The sequence below is a fragment of the Hemiscyllium ocellatum genome, unplaced genomic scaffold, assembly GCF_020745735.1.
Source record: "Hemiscyllium ocellatum isolate sHemOce1 unplaced genomic scaffold, sHemOce1.pat.X.cur. scaffold_640_pat_ctg1, whole genome shotgun sequence".
Classification (NCBI taxonomy): domain Eukaryota; kingdom Metazoa; phylum Chordata; class Chondrichthyes; order Orectolobiformes; family Hemiscylliidae; genus Hemiscyllium; species Hemiscyllium ocellatum.
Genome location: NW_026869147.1, coordinates 112,195 through 131,568, shown reverse-complemented (window position 1 = coordinate 131,568; position 19,374 = coordinate 112,195). Strand labels below are relative to the sequence as shown.

The 19,374-nt window shown below is 54.9% G+C and overlaps 1 protein-coding gene across 1 annotated transcript in view; it reads left to right on the top strand.

Moving 5' to 3' along the window:
• LOC132814037 (multiple epidermal growth factor-like domains protein 6) overlaps positions 1-19,374 on the top strand; it is a 52,867-nt gene that overhangs the window by 11,170 nt on the left and 22,323 nt on the right. Inside the window, exons 10-23 of the mRNA XM_060823356.1 lie at positions 169-321; positions 6,303-6,461; positions 7,980-8,141; positions 8,768-8,950; positions 9,338-9,496; positions 10,165-10,320; positions 10,872-11,021; positions 11,453-11,605; positions 12,340-12,483; positions 15,113-15,268; positions 15,857-16,009; positions 16,622-16,783; positions 17,804-17,959; positions 18,929-19,096. Coding sequence (XP_060679339.1) covers positions 169-321; positions 6,303-6,461; positions 7,980-8,141; positions 8,768-8,950; positions 9,338-9,496; positions 10,165-10,320; positions 10,872-11,021; positions 11,453-11,605; positions 12,340-12,483; positions 15,113-15,268; positions 15,857-16,009; positions 16,622-16,783; positions 17,804-17,959; positions 18,929-19,096 — 2,214 coding nt within the window. The remainder of the gene's footprint in view (positions 1-168; positions 322-6,302; positions 6,462-7,979; positions 8,142-8,767; positions 8,951-9,337; positions 9,497-10,164; positions 10,321-10,871; positions 11,022-11,452; positions 11,606-12,339; positions 12,484-15,112; positions 15,269-15,856; positions 16,010-16,621; positions 16,784-17,803; positions 17,960-18,928; positions 19,097-19,374) is intronic.

The window sequence follows — 19,374 nt, the reverse complement described above, 5'->3', positions numbered from 1 at the left end:
TGGTGTCTCTATCCTGGTAGTGTTTGATGAGTCGACGCTGTAGAGGGAGCTTTACTCTGTATCTAATCCCACTCTGTCCGTGTGGTGGGAGTGTTTGATAGAGGACAGTGGAAAGATTACACTGTATGTAAACAAATTGACCAAGTGAAAACCCGTTCTCTCCTTCAGTTTTGCGAAAGAAATGCCCAGAACATTCCCGTGTGTCTTTCCTCTGCAAGAAAAACCGGACTCGATCGTGTGAGGATGATGATGATTGTCCTTCCTATGAACAGTGCTGTGAGATTGGATGTGGCAAGAAATGTGTCTCCTCATTCAGGCAAGGTAAGGATTATGGTCTGACAGAGTGTCAGTAGGGGAATGGTCTGGGGCAAGATAGTTCAGCACAACAGAGACTGCAGGGTGCAGACAGAGAGAGACCTGAGACTGCAGGGTGCAGACTGAGAGAGACCCGAGACAGCAGGGTGCAGAGTGAGAGAGACCCGAGACTGCAGGGTGCAGAGTGAGAGAGTCCCGAGACTGCAGGGTGCAGAGTGAGAGAGTCCCGAGACTGCAGGGTTCAGACTGAGAGAGACCCGAGACTGCAGGGTGCAGAGTGAGAGAGACCCGAGACTGCAGGGTGCAGAGTGAGAGAGACCCGAGACTGCAGGGTGCAGAGTGAGAGAGACCCGAGACTGCAGGGAGCAGAGTGAGAGAGACCCGAGCCTGCAGGGAGCAGACAGAGAGAGACCCGAGACTGCAGGGTGCAGACTGAGAGAGACCCGAGCCTGCAGGGAGCGGACAGAGAGAGACCCGAGACTGCAGGGTGCAGACTGAGAGAGACCCGAGAATGCAGAGTGCAGACAGAGAGAGACCCGAGACTGCAGGGAGCAGACTGAGAGAGTCCCGAGACTGCAGGATGCAGACTGAGAGAGACCCGAGACTGCAGGGTGCAGACTGAGAGAGAGTCCCGAGACTGCAGGGTGCAGACAGAGAGAGTCCCGAGACTGCAGGGTGCAGACAGAGAGAGACCCGAGACTGCAGGGTGCAGACTGAGAGAGACCCGAGACTGCAGGGTGCAGACTGAGAGAGAGTCCCGAGACTGCAGGGAGCAGACTGAGAGAGATCCGAGACTGCAGGGAGCAGACTGAGAGAGACCCGAGACTGCAGGGAGCAGACTGAGAGAGAACCGAGACTGCAGGGAGGAGAGTGAGGGAGACCCGAGACTGCAGGGAGCAGACTGAGAGAGTCCCGAGACTGCAGGGAGCAGACTGAGAGAGACCCGAGACTGCAGGGTGCAGACTCAGAGAGTCCCGAGACTGCAGGGTGCAGACTCAGAGAGTCCCGAGACTGCAGGGTGCAGAGTGAGAGAGTCCCGAGACTGCAGGGTTCAGACTGAGAGAGACCCGAGACTGCAGGGTGCAGACTGAGAGAGACCCGAGACTGCAGGGTGCAGACTGAGAGAGACCCGAGACTGCAGGGTGCAGACTGAGAGAGACCCGAGACTGCAGGGTGCAGAGTGAGAGAGACCCGAGACTGCAGGGTGCAGACTGAGAGAGACCCGAGCCTGCAGGGAGCAGACAGAGAGAGACCCGAGCCTGCAGGGAGCAGACAGAGAGAGACCCGAGCCTGCAGGGTGCAGACTGAGAGAGACCCGAGACTGCAGGGAGCAGAGTGAGAGAGACCCGAGACTGCAGGGAGCAGACAGAGAGAGACCCGAGACTGCAGGGAGCAGACTGAGAGAGACCCGAGACTGCAGGGAGCAGACTGAGAGAGACCCGAGACTGCAGGGAGCAGACTGAGAGAGTCCCGAGACTGCAGGGAGCAGACTGAGAGAGACCCGAGACTGCAGGGAGCAGACTGAGATAGACCCGAGACTGCAGGGAGCAGACTTATAGAGTCCCGAGACTGCAGGGAGCAGACTGAGAGAGACCCGAGACTGCAGGGAGCAGACTGAGATAGACCCGAGACTGCAGGGAGCAGACTGAGAGAGACCCGAGACTGCAGGGAGCAGACTGAGAGAGTCTCGAGACTGCAGGGAGCAGACTGAGAGAGACCCGAGACTGCAGGGAGCAGACTGAGAGAGTCCCGAGACTGCAGGGAGCAGACTGAGAGAATCCAGAGACTGCAGGGAGCAGACTGAGAGAGACCCGAGACTGCAGGGAGCAGACTGAGAGAGAGTCCCGAGACTTCAGGGAGCAGACTGAGAGAATCCAGAGACTGCAGGGAGCAGACTGAGAGAGACCCGAGACTGCAGGGAGCAGACTGAGAGAGTCCCGAGACTGCAGGGAGCAGACTGAGAGAATCCAGAGACTGCAGGGAGCAGACTGAGAGAGAACCGAGACTGCAGGGAGGAGAGTGAGGGAGACCCGAGACTGCAGGGAGCAGACTGAGAGAGTCCCGAGACTGCAGGGAACAGACTGAGAGAGACCCGAGACAGCAGGGTGCAGAGTGAGAGAGACCCGAGACTGCAGGGTGCAGAGTGAGAGAGTCCCGAGACTGCAGGGTGCAGAGTGAGAGAGTCCCGAGACTGCAGGGTTCAGACTGAGAGAGACCCGAGACTGCAGGGTGCAGACTGAGAGAGACCCGAGACTGCAGGGTGCAGAGTGAGAGAGACCCGAGCCTGCAGGGTGCAGACTGAGAGAGACCCGAGACTGCAGGGTGCAGACTGAGAGAGACCCGAGACTGCAGGGAGCAGAGTGAGAGAGACCCGAGCCTGCAGGGAGCAGACAGAGAGAGACCCGAGACTGCAGGGTGCAGACTGAGAGAGACCCGAGACTGCAGGGAGCAGACTGAGAGAGACCCGAGACTGCAGGGAGCAGACTGAGAGAGTCCCGAGACTGCAGGGTGCAGACTGAGAGAGACCCGAGACTGCAGGGTGCAGACTGAGAGAGAGTCCCGAGACTGCAGGGAGCAGAGTGAGAGAGATCCGAGACTGCAGGGAGCAGAGTGAGAGAGACCCGAGACTGCAGGGAGCAGACTGAGAGAGACCCGAGACTGCAGGGAGGAGAGTGAGGGAGACCCGAGACTGCAGGGAGCAGACTGAGAGAGTCCCGAGACTGCAGGGAGCAGACTGAGAGAGACCCGAGACTGCAGGGAGCAGACTGAGAGAGTCCCGAGACTGCAGGGAGCAGACTGAGAGAGACCCGAGACTGCAGGGAGCAGACTGAGATAGACCCGAGACTGCAGGGAGCAGACTGAGAGAGACCCGAGACTGCAGGGAGCAGACTGAGAGAGACCCGAGACTGCAGGGAGCAGACTGAGAGAGTCCCGAGACTGTAGGGAGCAGACTGAGAGAATCCAGAGACTGCAGGGAGCAGACTGAGAGAGACCCGAGACTGCAGGGAGCAGACTGAGAGAGAGTCCCGAGACTTCAGGGAGCAGACTGAGAGAATCCAGAGACTGCAGGGAGCAGACTGAGAGAGACCCGAGACTGCAGGGAGCAGACTGAGAGAGTCCCGAGACTGCAGGGTGCAGACAGAGAGAGACCCGAGACTGCAGGGTGCAGACTGAGAGAGACCCGAGACTGCAGGGTGCAGACTGAGAGAGAGTCCCGAGACTGCAGGGAGCAGACTGAGAGAGATCCGAGACTGCAGGGAGCAGACTGAGAGAGACCCGAGACTGCAGGGAGCAGACTGAGAGAGAACCGAGACTGCAGGGAGGAGAGTGAGGGAGACCCGAGACTGCAGGGAGCAGACTGAGAGAGTCCCGAGACTGCAGGGAGCAGACTGAGAGAGACCCGAGACAGCAGGGTGCAGAGTGAGAGAGACCCGAGACTGCAGGGTGCAGACTCAGAGAGTCCCGAGACTGCAGGGTGCAGAGTGAGAGAGTCCCGAGACTGCAGGGTTCAGACTGAGAGAGACCCGAGACTGCAGGGTGCAGACTGAGAGAGACCCGAGACTGCAGGGTGCAGACTGAGAGAGACCCGAGACTGCAGGGTGCAGACTGAGAGAGACCCGAGACTGCAGGGTGCAGACTGAGAGAGACCCGAGACTGCAGGGTGCAGAGTGAGAGAGACCCGAGACTGCAGGGTGCAGACTGAGAGAGACCCGAGCCTGCAGGGAGCAGACAGAGAGAGACCCGAGCCTGCAGGGAGCAGACAGAGAGAGACCCGAGCCTGCAGGGTGCAGACTGAGAGAGACCCGAGACTGCAGGGAGCAGAGTGAGAGAGACCCGAGACTGCAGGGAGCAGACAGAGAGAGACCCGAGACTGCAGGGAGCAGACTGAGAGAGACCCGAGACTGCAGGGAGCAGACTGAGAGAGTCCCGAGACTGCAGGGAGCAGACTGAGAGAGACCCGAGACTGCAGGGAGCAGACTGAGATAGACCCGAGACTGCAGGGAGCAGACTGAGAGAGACCCGAGACTGCAGGGAGCAGACTGAGAGAGTCTCGAGACTGCAGGGAGCAGACTGAGAGAGACCCGAGACTGCAGGGAGCAGACTGAGAGAGTCCCGAGACTGCAGGGAGCAGACTGAGAGAATCCAGAGACTGCAGGGAGCAGACTGAGAGAGACCCGAGACTGCAGGGAGCAGACTGAGAGAGAGTCCCGAGACTTCAGGGAGCAGACTGAGAGAATCCAGAGACTGCAGGGAGCAGACTGAGAGAGACCCGAGACTGCAGGGAGCAGACTGAGAGAGTCCCGAGACTGCAGGGAGCAGACTGAGAGAATCCAGAGACTGCAGGGAGCAGACTGAGAGAGAACCGAGACTGCAGGGAGGAGAGTGAGGGAGACCCGAGACTGCAGGGAGCAGACTGAGAGAGTCCCGAGACTGCAGGGAACAGACTGAGAGAGACCCGAGACTGCAGGGTGCAGACTGAGAGAGACCCGAGACTGCAGGGTGCAGACTGAGAGAGTCCCGAGACTGCAGGGTGCAGAGTGAGAGAGTCCCGAGACTGCAGGGTTCAGACTGAGAGAGACCCGAGACTGCAGGGTGCAGACTGAGAGAGACCCGAGACTGCAGGGTGCAGAGTGAGAGAGACCCGAGACTGCAGGGTGCAGACTGAGAGAGACCCGAGCCTGCAGGGAGCAGACAGAGAGAGACCCGAGACTGCAGGGTGCAGACTGAGAGAGACCCGAGACTGCAGGGAGCAGAGTGAGAGAGACCCGAGCCTGCAGGGAGCAGACAGAGAGAGACCCGAGACTGCAGGGTGCAGACTGAGAGAGACCCGAGACTGCAGGGAGCAGACTGAGAGAGACCCGAGACTGCAGGGAGCAGACTGAGAGAGTCCCGAGACTGCAGGGTGCAGACTGAGAGAGACCCGAGACTGCAGGGTGCAGACTGAGAGAGAGTCCCGAGAGTGCAGGGAGCAGAGTGAGAGAGATCCGAGACTGCAGGGAGCAGACTGAGAGAGACCCGAGACTGCAGGGAGCAGACTGAGAGAGACCCGAGACTGCAGGGAGGAGAGTGAGGGAGACCCGAGACTGCAGGGAGCAGACTGAGAGAGTCCCGAGACTGCAGGGAGCAGACTGAGAGAGACCCGAGACTGCAGGGAGCAGACTGAGAGAGTCCCGAGACTGCAGGGAGCAGACTGAGAGAGACCCGAGACTGCAGGGAGCAGACTGAGATAGACCCGAGACTGCAGGGAGCAGACTGAGAGAGACCCGAGACTGCAGGGAGCAGACTGAGAGAGACCCGAGACTGCAGGGAGCAGACTGAGAGAGTCCCGAGACTGTAGGGAGCAGACTGAGAGAATCCAGAGACTGCAGGGAGCAGACTGAGAGAGACCCGAGACTGCAGGGAGCAGACTGAGAGAGAGTCCCGAGACTTCAGGGAGCAGACTGAGAGAGACCCGAGACTGCAGGGAGCAGACTGAGAGAGTCCCGAGACTGCAGGGAGCAGACTGAGAGAGAGTCCCGAGAATGCAGGGAGCAGACTGAGAGAGACCCGAGACTGCAGGGAGCAGACTGAGAGAGTCCCGAGACTGTAGGGAGCAGACTGAGAGAATCCAGAGACTGCAGGGAGCAGACTGAGAGAGACCCGAGACTGCAGGGAGCAGACTGAGAGAGAGTCCCGAGACTTCAGGGAGCAGACTGAGAGAATCCAGAGACTGCAGGGAGCAGACTGAGAGAGACCCGAGACTGCAGGGAGCAGACTGAGAGAGTCCCGAGACTGCAGGGAGCAGACTGAGAGAGAGTCCCGAGAATGCAGGGAGCAGACTGAGAGAGTCCCAGACTGCAGTTAACTCCAATCTGTACACCGTTCCAATTCTTTTTCCCGATCGTGGAACTCCTGCAAACAACAAGTATATCCCTGATGGGGAATCCCTGTCGGTCTCCCCCTCTCGTGTGTAAGTCGAGCCTTATATCGAAATGTTGTGTTTCCAGGTGAGAGACCCGGAGAGTGCTCAAGCCCAAGTCAACTGAGCTATGTGTGTAACACAACTCTGGGCAAGGAATGTAGAAACGAGAGCGACTGTGGCAGATGGGGCACGTGCTGCTCTACCCCGTGTGGGCCAAGATGTGTCCTCAGGCATTTCAGAAATGGTGAGTTCTTCTTGTCTGAGCTTCACTCACTGTCCATCTGGTGTTACTGAATGGTTGTGGTGCGGGACAGGACAGAGCAGTGTTTCAATGTGTATCTCACCATGTGCTGTCTCTGTCCTTGGGGAACTTGCTGGGGTGGGGGAGAGACAGCTTTACTATGTATCTAACCCTGTGCTGTCCCTGTCCTGGGAGTGTTTAATGGGGACAACGTGGAGGGTTCTTTACTCTGTGTCTAACCCCGTGCTGTCCCTGTCCTGGGAGTGTTTAATGGGGACAATGTGGAGGGAGCATTACTCTGTGTCTAACCCCGTGCTGTCCCTGCCCTGGGAGTGTTTAATGGGGACAACGTGGAGGGTTCTTCACTCTGTGTCTAACCCCGTGCTGTCCCTGTCCTGGGAGTGTTTAATGAGGACAATGTGGTGGGTTCTTCACTCTGTGTCTAACCCCGCGCTGTCCCTGTCCTGGGAGTGTTTAATGGGGACAATGTGGAGGGTTCTTTATTCTGTATCTAACCCCGTGCTGTCCCTGTCCTGGGAGTGTTTAATGGGGACAATGTGGAGGGAGCATTACTCTGTATCTAACCCCGTGCTGTCCCTGTCCTGGGAGTGTTTAATGGGGACAATGTGGAGGGAGCATTACTCTGTGTCTAACCCTGTGCTGTCCCTTTCCTGGGAGTGTTTAATGGGGACAATGTGGAGGGTTTTTCACTCTGTGTCTAACCCTGTGCTGTCCCTGTCCTGGGAGTGTTTAATGGGGACAATGTGGAGGGAGCATTACTCTGTGTCTCACCCCGTGCTGTCCCTTTCCTGGGAGTGTTTAATGGGGACAATGTGGAGGGAGCATTACTCTGTGTCTAACCCCGTGCTGTCCCTGTCCTGGGAGTGTTTAATGGGGACAACGTGGAGGGTTCTTTACTCTGTGTCTAACCCCGTGCTGTCTCTGTCCTGGGAGTGTTTAATGGGGACAATGTGGAGGGAGCATTACTCTGTGTCTAACCCCGCGCTGTCCCTGTCCTGGGAGTGTTTAATGGGGACAATGTGGAGGGTTCTTCACTCTGTATCTAACCCCGTGCTGTCCCTGTCCTGGGAGTGTTTAATGGGAACAATGTGGGGGGAGCATTACTCTGTATCTAACCCTGTGCTGTCCCTGTCCTGGGAGTGTTTAATGGGGACAATGTGGAGGGAGCATTACTCTGTGTCTAACCCCGTGCTGTCCCTTTCCTGGGAGTGTTTAATGGGGACAATGTGGAGGGAGCATTACTCTGTGTCTAACCCCGTGCTGTCCCTGTCCTGGGAGTGTTTAATGGGGACAATGTGGAGGGAGCATTACTCTGTATCTAACCCCGTGCTGTCCCTGTCCTGGGAGTGTTTAATGGGGACAATGTGGAGGGAGCATTACTCTGTATCTAACCCCGTGCTGTCCCTGTCCTGGGAGTGTTTAATGGGGACAATGTGGAGGGAGCATTACTCTGTGTCTAACCCCGTGCGGTTCTGTCTCTCTCTTTTCTCCCAATGGAAGACGACGGGCAGTGCCCACGCCCAGACCATCTTGCCCGTGTGTGTAACTGCACTTTTGGGAAGATGTGTGAGTCGGACCAGGATTGTGCAGGATCACAAAGATGCTGTGATGCTGGGTGTCAGAAACGTTGTGTCCTGTCGTTCTACAGAAAGTCTCATGGAGGTAGTTCCTGGTCCAAAAGGAATGGCTGCTTAACCTGCCTGTATGAGGCAGCACTGTGACCTTTCCTGCTTTATATCTCACTTTGTGTCTGTGGTATATTTCCCTTTGCCTCTCTTTGTGCATTCCCGCAGCACATCTCTCTCTCTCTCTCTCTCTCTCTCACTCTCTCACTCTCTCTCTCTCTCTCTGTCTGTCTCTCTCTCTCTCTCTCTCTCTCTCTCTCTCTGTCTCTGTCACATGCCACACTCTCTCTCTTTCTCAGTCATGCCTCTCCATCTGTCCCTCTGTGCTGCTGTCTCTCCTGTCTCTCTGTAGCCCTGTTTCTCTGTCACCTCTCATTCTGTCTGTCTGCTGCATGTGTTTCTGTCTTTCTCAGTCACATCTTTCCTTCTGTCACTTGCTCTGTGTCGCTATCTCTTCTCTCTCTTTGCCCCTCTCTCTCTGTCACCGCACTTGCTGTCTCTCGGCTGCATGTTCCTGTCCCTCTCTCTCCGTCTTTGTCACCTTTCTCTCCCTGTTCCTCTCACCTTTTTTGTCTCCCTCTCACTCTGCCCCTTCCCTCTCCCACCCATTCCCCCCAACACCTCTCCTGCTCTCTCCCATAACCGGAACTATTACATTTGCAGACTCGTGGAAATCTGAGGAATGTCCTAAGCCGTCCTCCCTGGATCGTGCCTGCAGGATGAATCACAGCGCCTCGTGTGGAGATGATGGGGATTGTGGCAAGTGGAGGTCATGTTGTGAGACACCTTGTGGTAGACGCTGTGTCCACCCCTTCATGGGGCAGAGCAGGAGTTTGTCCGTCTCAGGTAACTGAGTACATTCCATAATCCTTCAATCATACCAGACTGGGATCACCAGGCACACTTCCCCGGTCTCCACATCTCCCGAGGTTGAACTGTACTCTAGCGTGTACTGTTCCCCGGTCTCCTTGTCACCTCGGGACACCACGCACAGTTTGTATCTCTGCAAACGGGGTGGAATGGATTGGTGTTGGGAATGTCGTCGGCACAGTCGAGGGTTGGGGGTGTCGTGCCTCCTGTTGCTAACTTGTTCATTGCACCAATAAAGCTGCTATGTCCTGATGTCCTTGATGAGGCCTTCCTCTATGTCTAAGCTGTGTCTATCTCTCTCCCTTTCCCTGTCCCTCTCTCCCTTTCCCTGTCCCTCCCTCCCTCACTCTCTCTCTGTGACAGATCGGACATCTGGAATGTGTCCTTCTCCTGCTCGCCTCTCTGCCGTGTGTAACCTGAAGTACGGTGAGCTGTGTGAGGAAGATAATGACTGCTACGCATGGCAGATGTGCTGCAACACCAGCTGTGGGCAACGCTGTGTCCATTCCTACCGCAGCAGGGGTAAGTAACTCCGTTTACTGAGCAGCAGCCTACCCTCTCCCTCCCCACCCACAACCTCCACCACAGACCGTGTTCATCAGGGATCGGGAGATACAGAAAGTCACTGTGTTTGTGTTTCTGTTCCTGCATATCTGTGTGTGTGTGTGTGTGTGTGTGTGTGTGTCTGTGTGTGTGTCTGTGTGTGTGTGTCTGTGTGTGTCTGTGTGTGTGTTTAGTGTGTGAGTGAGTGTGTGTGTGTGTGTATCTCTGTCTGTCTCTCTGTCTTTCCCACTCTCTCTGTCTCTATCTCTCTCTGTCTGTCTCTCTCTCTCTCCCTTTCACCCTCCGGTCTGTTCATCTTTATATCTCTCGGTCTTGTCTCCCTCCTTCTCTCTCTACTCTTGCTTTCTCTCTCTATCTCCTTCTCTCTCTCTCTCTATGTCTGTCTCTTCCTCCATGTCTCTCTCTCTCTCTCTCTCTCTCCCTGTCTTTCTCCCTCTCTTTCTCTCCCTGTCTCACTCTCTCTCTCTCTCTCTCTCCCTGTCTCACTCCCTCTCCCTCTCTCTGACTCTCTCTCTCTCTTTCTCTCTATCACCCTGCCCTTGAGCTCAGGGCGAAGTCAGTGAATGATAGTTCAAGCAGCAGCAGCAGCAGTTTCTGAAGCTAAGATGAAGCCTCTGTCTCTGTAGGGAGTGAACAAAGGTGTCCCTCACCTTCCAGACTGAGCCACGTCTGTACCATGAGTTTCCACACTCAGTGCAATGAGGACAGCGACTGCGAGGGCTGGCAAACCTGCTGCAATACCACCTGTGGGAACAGATGTGTCTTCAAGTTCCTGTCCAGACGTAAGGCACCACTCCTGTTAAGCTCTGTGTATCATCCCACTGGCTACAGGTATCGAGCCAGGAGGGTTTGTTGGTGGGAGAGTGTAGAGGGAGCTGCACCCTGTACCTAACCCCATGCTGTCCCTGTCCCTGGGAATGGTCGATGGTGGGACAGTGTAGAGGGAGCTGCACCCTGTACCTCACCCCATGCTGTCCCTGTCCCTGGGAATGGTCGATGGTGGGACAGTGTAGAGGGAGCTGCACCCTGTACCTAAACCCCATGCTGTCCCTGTCCCTGGGAGTGTGTGATCGGGGGGATGGTGTAGAGAGAGCTTTACTCTGTATCTAACCCCATGCTGTCCCTGTCCCTGGGAGGGTGTGATCGGAGGGATGGTGTAGAGGGAGCTTTACTCTGTATCTAACCCCATGCTGTCCCTGTCCCTGGGAGGGTGTGATCGGAGGGATGGTGTAGAGAGAGCTTTACTCTGTATCTAACTCCATGCTGTCCCTATCCTGCGGGAGTGTGACCCTCTCCATATGTCCTGATGTGACTGTCACTTTGTTCCTTCCAGCGACCCAGTGCCCTGCCTCCACCCGCTTGGACCCATTCTGTGAGATGAAGTTGGGAGACGTGTGTCAGAATGACACTGACTGCCATGCCTGGTCATCATGCTGCAATGCCACCTGTGGAAAGAGATGTGTACCTCGTTTCCTCATGAGCCGTAAGTGATCAGTGTATCTCTGTTTGTTCAGAGCCTCTGCTGTGGTGATGACAGACCATGGCAGTGTGGGCAGGGAGCTGAGAGTGTGTGTGTGTGCATGTGTGTGTGTGTGTGTGTGTGTGTGTGTGTGTGTGTGTGTGTGTGTGTGTGTGTGTGTGTGTGTGTCAGAGAGTGTCTCTGTGAGTGAGGGTGTATGTGTGTGTGAGTGTGTGTGTGTGCATCCGTGGGATAGGGGGATGTGGTATTTGGAGATTCACCTGGAATTGCCTAAATACCTGAGGCTTCCTGAATCCCGGGGCTGTGGAGCTGGTGTGTCAGTGATGGAAGAGCCGCGGGAGTCCCTCGTTTACCGCTCGTGTCTCACTCGAGCAGATCCGAGGGAGTTGTGTGTTTCTGTACAGCTGTATCCATACTGTCTCTGTGCTGTCCAGGTGATGATACCTGTCCTGCTCCCCACCGCCTGGAGCCCATGTGTGACCTGAAACTCGGAGATCGTTGCAGCGGAGATGAAGACTGTGATGCCTGGCAGAGCTGCTGTGAGAGCACATGTGGAAACATCTGTATCCCCAGTTTCATGGATGATGGTACGTTGTGGGGGTGAGACTGTGAGGGAGATGGTGTGGAGAGAGAGAGAGAGAGAGAGAGGACGGGCACTGGGAAGATGGGACAGAGAGAGGGAGAGCAAAGGGGACCAGGAAAATGGGTCTCAGAGCGAGAGATACAGAGGGAAAGACAGAGAGAGGAGGGGGCACTGGGAAGATGGGAGAGAGAAAGACAGAGGCGGGGGGGAGTCTGGGAGAATTGGACAGAGAGAGAGGGAGAGACACAGTGACAGAGAGAGGGAGAGAGAGAGGGAGAGACAGAGAATGGGGGAGAGAGAGAGAGAGCAGGACCAGCAGAATGGGAATGACCCTCCATCAGTGCCTGCTCCCTCAGCACTGACCCTCTGTCAGTACCTGCTCCCTCAGCACTGACCCTCCGTCAGTACCTGCTCCCTCTGCACTGACCCTCCGTCAGTACCTGCTCCCTCAGCACTGACCCTCCGTCAGTACCTGCTCCCTCTGCACTGACCCTCCGTCAGTACCTGCTCCCTCAGCACTGACCCTCCGTCAGTACCTGCTCCCTCAGCACTGACCCTCCGTCAGTACCTGCTCCCTCAGCACTGACCCTCTGTCAGTACCTGCTCCCTCTGCAGTGACCCTCCGTCAGTACCTGCTCCCTCCGCAGTGACCCTCCAACAGTGACCCACTGTCAGGCATGCCTCCGCCAATCCACCCCTTTTCCCTGCTCCTGTAATCTCCATGTTGTTGTGTTATAGATGAGGAAGGAGAGTGCCCCGCTCCGTCCCGGGTGAAGAGACATTCGAATGTATCGTGTGTGACAGATGAGGACTGCGGGAGCTGGGAACAATGCTGCGACATGGGCTGCGGAAGGAAATGTGTTCACAGCAGCTCACTGCACAGTAAGGACAGTGTGAAGCCAGACTATCAGAGGGTATTCCCATGGACAATGTGGTATCACTGCACTGAGTAACCCTCTCCCACTCTCACACTCATATATACACACACACACACACACACACTCACACTCATACACGCGCGCACACACACACACTCACATCCACACGCACACACATACACACACACTCACACACACTCACATCCACACGCACACACACACACACAGACACACTCGCATCCACACACACACGCACACTCATCCAGACAGATGCATACACACGCACAAACACACACATGTATATACACACACGCGTGCACACACTCATATATACAGACTCACACACATGCACTCACACACACACACTCACACACTCACATCCACACATACACGCACACACTCATATACACAGACACAAGCACCTACACAGACACACTCACAAAGAGACATGAGGTCTCACACAGACATGCAGTCTCTTTCACCCACGTACACACTCACATCCACACACACACGCACACTCATTCGGGCAGACACATACACATGCACGAACACACACACGTATATACACACACGTATATATACAGAATCACACCCAAGCGCGCGCGCACACACCCACACACACACGCACAAAGTCACATCCACGCACACGCGCACCCGCTCACGCACTCACTCATCTACACAGACACACACATACACGTACACACCTACATGCACACAGTCACTCTCAGACACGCAATACATTCAAACACACAGACGAACACAGACACACTCACAAAGAGACGTGAGGTCTCACACAGACACGTAGTCACTCACACACACACACACACACACACATGCATTCATATAGACAGACACATACACACACAAACACGCACTCACATCCGCACACACACGCGCACACACTCATATATACAGACTCATGTACATGTACACGCATACATCCACACAGTCATTCACAGAGACACAGACACACAAACGCTCTCACATACACAGACACACTCACAAAGAGACGTGAGGTCTCACACAGACACGGTCTCTCTTACAAATACACGGACAGAGATGAGGTGTCTCACACACACACACACACACACACACACACACACACTCGCACACACACATACACAGACACACTCACGAAGAGACGTGAGGTCTCACACAGACACGCAGTCTCTCTCACAAATACACGGACAGAGATGAGGTGTCTCACTCACACACACACACACACACATGCATTCATATAGACAGACACATACACACGGACAAACACACACACAAACACACACTCACATCCGCACACACACGCGCACACACTCATATATACAGACTCATGTACATGTACACGCATACATCCACACAGTCATTCACAGAGACACAGACACACAAACGCTGTCACATACACAGACACACTCACAAAGAGATGTGAGGTCTCACACAGACACGGTCTCTCTTACAAATAAACGGACAGAGATGAGGTGTCTCACACACACATACACACACACACACACACATACACATACACATACACATACACAGACACACACACACTCGCGCACACACAAACACAGACACACTCACGAAGAGACGTGAGGTCTCACACAGACACGCAGTCTCTCTCACAAATACATGGACAGAGATGAGGTGTCACACACTCACACACACTCACACACACTCTCACACACTCACACACACACTCACACACACACACACACATACACAGACACACACACATACACACACACACACACACACACACACATACACAGACACACTCACGAAGAGACGTGAGGTCTCACACAGACACGCAGTCTCTCTCACAAATACACGGACAGAGATGAGGTGTCTCACACACACGCACACACACACACATACACACACGCACACACGCGCTCGCACACACGCAGTATCACACACTCATACACACTCACACACACTCATATACACACACACTCACACACGCAGTATCACACACACACACACTCACACACACACACACACACTCGCACACACGCAGTATCACACACTCATATACACACACACTCACACACGCAGTATCACACACACACACACACACTCACACACTGACACACACACACACACGCAGTATCTCACACACACACACTCACACGCACACACATGCACACATACACACACGCAGTATCTCACACTCACACACACACCCACACACACACACTCACACTCACACGCAGTATCACACACACAGTGATGCAAATGGCCAAGCCTGTGACCCTCTGCTCTGACTGAGGTGGGATTACAGGTGGAGGCCTTTCACTGCTGTGTCTATGCTGACATCTCTTCAAGTGACATCTGTCTCCTTCCAGTGCTCACACTCGACCTGACCTTTTCCCTTGTCCGAATCACCTGGACCTTTGTGCTCCCTCAGCCAACACACAGGAGGCAATGGAGCACTGTCTGTGAGCCCAGCTCAAACCAGGGTTGGAGAAAGAGGTGGCGTGCCTTTGGGTGGTCATGGGGAGGTGGTTGGACGGTGGGGTGCAGTGGGTTATTGTCCCTGGATTTGTCTTTGGAAGGGTCTGGGGGCCTGTGTCTGTAAAGGAGGGCGGTATGCTCAGGACAGGCTCTGTAATAATGTCTCAATATCTGTGCCCACACAGAGGGAGAGTCCCAGTGCCCACACAGCCGTACCCTGGGCAAGGTCTGTAACATGACGTTGGGAGATGAGTGTGAGGCTGATACTGACTGTGACCGTTGGCAAATGTGCTGTGACGCTGGCTGTGGAAAAAGATGTGTTTTCCGATTCTTCAAAGGAGGTGAGGGGTCATCTGGTGATGGTTGTGGTGTGGGGGGATGTTATTGGGGGGGACACGGGATAGAGGAGCATGACTCTATATATAACCCGGTGCTGGGAGTGTTTGATGGGAACAGTGAAGAGGGAGATTTCCTCTGTATCTGACCCCATGCTGTCCCTGTCCTGGGAGTGTTTGATGGGGACAGTGTAGAGGGAGATTTCCTCTGTACCTTACCCCATGCTGTCCCTGTCCTGGGAGTGTTTGATGGGGACAGTGTAGAGGGAGATTTCCTCTGTACCTTACCCCATGCTGTCCCTGTCCTGGGAGTGTTTGATGGGGACAGTGTAGAGGGAGATTTCCTCTGTATCTTACCCCATGCTGTCCCTGTCCTGGGAGTGTTTGATGGGGACAGTGTCGAGGGAGATTTCCTTCCAGGGTAAAACAATAAGGAGGGATGTATTCTTCACACTGTGCTGTGTGTATGATCGTTGGGGACCGTGCAGACTGAGAGAGACTTGCTCAGTTTCCATCCTGTCCATCTGGAGGTGTTTATCCTGAGACTCGGACTGAGCTTTAACCCAGTCTTTTCCCTTTCCTTCTTCTCTCCAGAGAATGGGAGCTGCCCGGATGCCAGGCGCCTTACCCCGATGTGCAATGTTAACTACGGCCAGGAGTGTACAAATGACGATGACTGTGATCTGTGGCTCTCGTGCTGTGAGGCCGGATGTGGGAAGAGATGTGTCCATCGGTATCACAAACGCGGTGAGGATGACTGACCCTCCCATTCCCTCCTTTGGCAAACACTGCACACACCTGGTGGAGTCACTCTGACTGAGGCAGAGACCCCTGTCTGTCCCAGGAACCCAATCTCCCTGCCCCCTGCAGTTAGAGTATTCAGTTTGAGGATGTCCCCTCTCAGTAGGAGACTCCTTCCCAGGTCTCAGCTCATCCAGAGCCATTTCAGGATCATTCCCAATGGGAGTGAGTCTCCCCCAGTCTACTAAATCCCATTGGAAAGCCAGCCCCAGTCTGCCCAATCCTGTTGTCATCAGCTTGTTCCCATTGGAAGGTGCTGCTCATAAAACTGACAGCCATTTGCCACCCTCTCTGTATTCCCCCATTCCCGTTTCCCCCACTCCCAGCTCCCCCCACTCCCATTTCACCTTCCTCACTGAGCTGTCATGTTTGGCCAAGCCAGAACGGAAACCAATGTGAAACCCTCCCTCCTCATTGTCAGACTGCCATCCCCAATCTACCCCTTTGTCTCCAGGCTTCCCCTTGTTTTTCCCTGGATGATCCCATACTCCGTATAACCAGGGCAGTGCTGAATTTCCATCCAGCCTCTCACTGAATTCGGATTTGTCCCGAACACAGGGAAGCGAGACGCAGAGTGTCCCAAACCATTCCAGATGCAACATATCTGTGACCGGGACGATGCCGAGGAGTGTGAGGTAGACGAGGACTGCGCAAGGTGGAAGCAGTGCTGTAACGTCGGGAACTGCGGCAAACGCTGCGTCTATGGGGTCCACAGGCAAGGTGAGGAAGGGAGAACTCTTCTCTCAAAGAGGAGAGTGTACGAGAGAGGTGCAGTTCTGTGAAGCAAGAGAGAGGTGCTCATGTGTGAGGGAGAGTGGTCCCTGTGTGTGTGTGTGTGAGAAGAGTGGTCCCTGTGTGTGTGTGAGAGAGGAGAGTGGTCCCTGTGTGTGTGTGAGAGAGGAGAGTGGTCCCTGTGTGTGTGTGAGAGAGGAGAGTGGTCCCTGTGTGTGTGTGAGAGAGGAGAGTGGTCCCTGTGTGTGTGTGAGAGGAGAGTGGTCCGTGTGTGTGTGTGTGTGTGTGTGTGAGAGGAGAGTGGTCCCTGTGTGTGTGTGTGAGAGGAGAGTGGTCCCTGTATGTGTGTGAGAGGAGAGTGGTCCCTGTGTGTGTGTGAGAGAGGAGAGTGGTCCCTGTGTGTGTGTGAGAGAGGAGAGTGGTCCGTGTGTGTGTGTGAGAGGAGAGTGGTCCCTGTGTGTGTGTGTGAGAGGAGAGTGGTCCCTGTGTGTGTGTGTGAGAGGAGAGTGGTCCCTGTATGTGTGTGAGAGGAGAGTGGTCCCTGTGTGTGTGAGAGAGGAGAGTGGTCCCTGTGTGTGTGTGTGTGTGAGAGGAGAGTGGTCCCTGTCTGTGTGTGAGAGGAGAGTGGTCCCTGTGTGTGTGTGTTAGAGGAGAGTGGTCCCTGTGTGTGTGTGTGTGTGAGAGAGGAGAGTGGTCCCTGTGTGTGTGAGGGAGAGAGCGTTCCTGTGTGTGAGGGAGAGGAGACAGCGTGCCTGTATTTGTGATCGAGTGGAGAGTCTTCCCTGGGTGTGGTGGAGAGCAAAGTGGTTCGTGTGAGTGCGAGATGTAAACAGAATGTGGGTGTGAGGGGAGATGACCAGAAAGTACAGTCCCTGTGGTGGATCAGCAATGATGTTATTGAGCGATTGGGGCAGTCCAGATGATCTGAATGGTCTCCTTGATGTTGTGAACTGTTAACCCTGTCCAGCAGCAGTTTAGTTTGAGCTCAGAGTCATGCTTTCCCCACAGAGGAAGCCTTTGAATGTCCAGCAGAATCTCGTCTCCAGCCCATTTGTCAGATGAAACTGGGCTCTCAATGTTCCACTGATGACGACTGTGATATCTGGCAAAAGTGTTGTGAGACTGGATGTGGGAGGAGATGTATCATGAGCTTCAAGCCTGGAGGTAAGGAGGAGAGATCCCCTCAGAGCCACGTCACTGTATCTGGGTGGGAGAGAGAGCTGTCTGTCTCAGACTCAATTCTCACATTCCTCTCCTGACTAACCTCACCATTCCCATCTTCCATGGTGTTCAGCTCATTGTGAAACACTGCGGTCTCTCTGATCTCTGTTCCCCCATCCAATCCTGAGTGTCACACACTGAGTCTGGTTCACACACCACCATGTGGGATTGGCAACACCCAATGGCTCGCTGTGCAATACTGCCTCCTGCTGTACACACACCATAATTGTCTTCAAATCCAATCATATCTGTACCTGCCTCTGGCTGTTACACCCCACCTACTTCTGTAACCCCCGCCAGGCCCTACACCTCTCTCTATCTCTGTAACACCCTCCAGCCCCTACACCCCCTCCCTGTCTCTGTAACCCCCTCCAGTCCCTGCACCTCACCCTATCTCTGTACCCCCGTACACCCCCTCCCTATCTCTGTAACCCCCTACACCCCCCCCTCCCTGTCTCTGTAACCCCCTCAAGTCCCTGCACCTCACCCTATCTCTGTACCCCCTACACCACCTCCCTATCTCTGTAACCCCCTCCACGCCCTCCCTATCTCTGTAACCCCCTACACCCCCTACCTATCCCTGTAACCCCCTACACCCCCTCCCTATCTCTGTAATCCCCTACACCCTCTCCCTATCTCTGTAACCCCTTACACACCCTCCCTATCTCTGTAACCCCCTAAAGCCCCCTCGCTATCTCTGTAACCCCCTACACCCCCTCCCTATCTATGTAACCCCCTACACCCCCCCCCTCCCTATCTCTGTAACCCCCTCCAGCCCCTGTACCTCTCCCTATCTCTGCCACCCTCTCTAGCTCCTGTTTCTCTGCTGTCTGTGAGAGATGTTTCCCAGGGAAGGGTCTCTGTTGGATCAGCAGTTGTGGTGAAGGCTGTTCTTCTCTCTCTCTCTCTCAGTGTCTCCTAAAGGCCAAGGATCCACATGTCCGGACACGACCAGACTGCATTATGTCTGTCGGATGAACTTCACCGCTCCCTGCGATGGAGACGATTCCTGTGGTCACTGGGCATCGTGCTGTAACACGGAATGTGGACCTCGATGTGTGTCACAGTGGTTTGCGAGAAGTAAGCCCCTCTCACCCCCAACCTATGCTCCCCCAGCAGGTCAGAGGACATTCAGTGACGGGGTCTCCTTCGCATGGGAGGGCAGGGCTTTGTCAGGCTAGACCCGCTGTGGTGTGGACACCGGGATGTAAGTCCCGCTCCAGCATTCCGGGATAAACACATAGCCTTGTTAGCAACCGGAAAGGTAGCTTTGTACAGGTACAGCTGTGTCTCACAAGCTTGACTGAGCCTGTATTTTTGAGAAAGTGAGAAAGGTGATTGGTGAGGGCAGGCCAGTG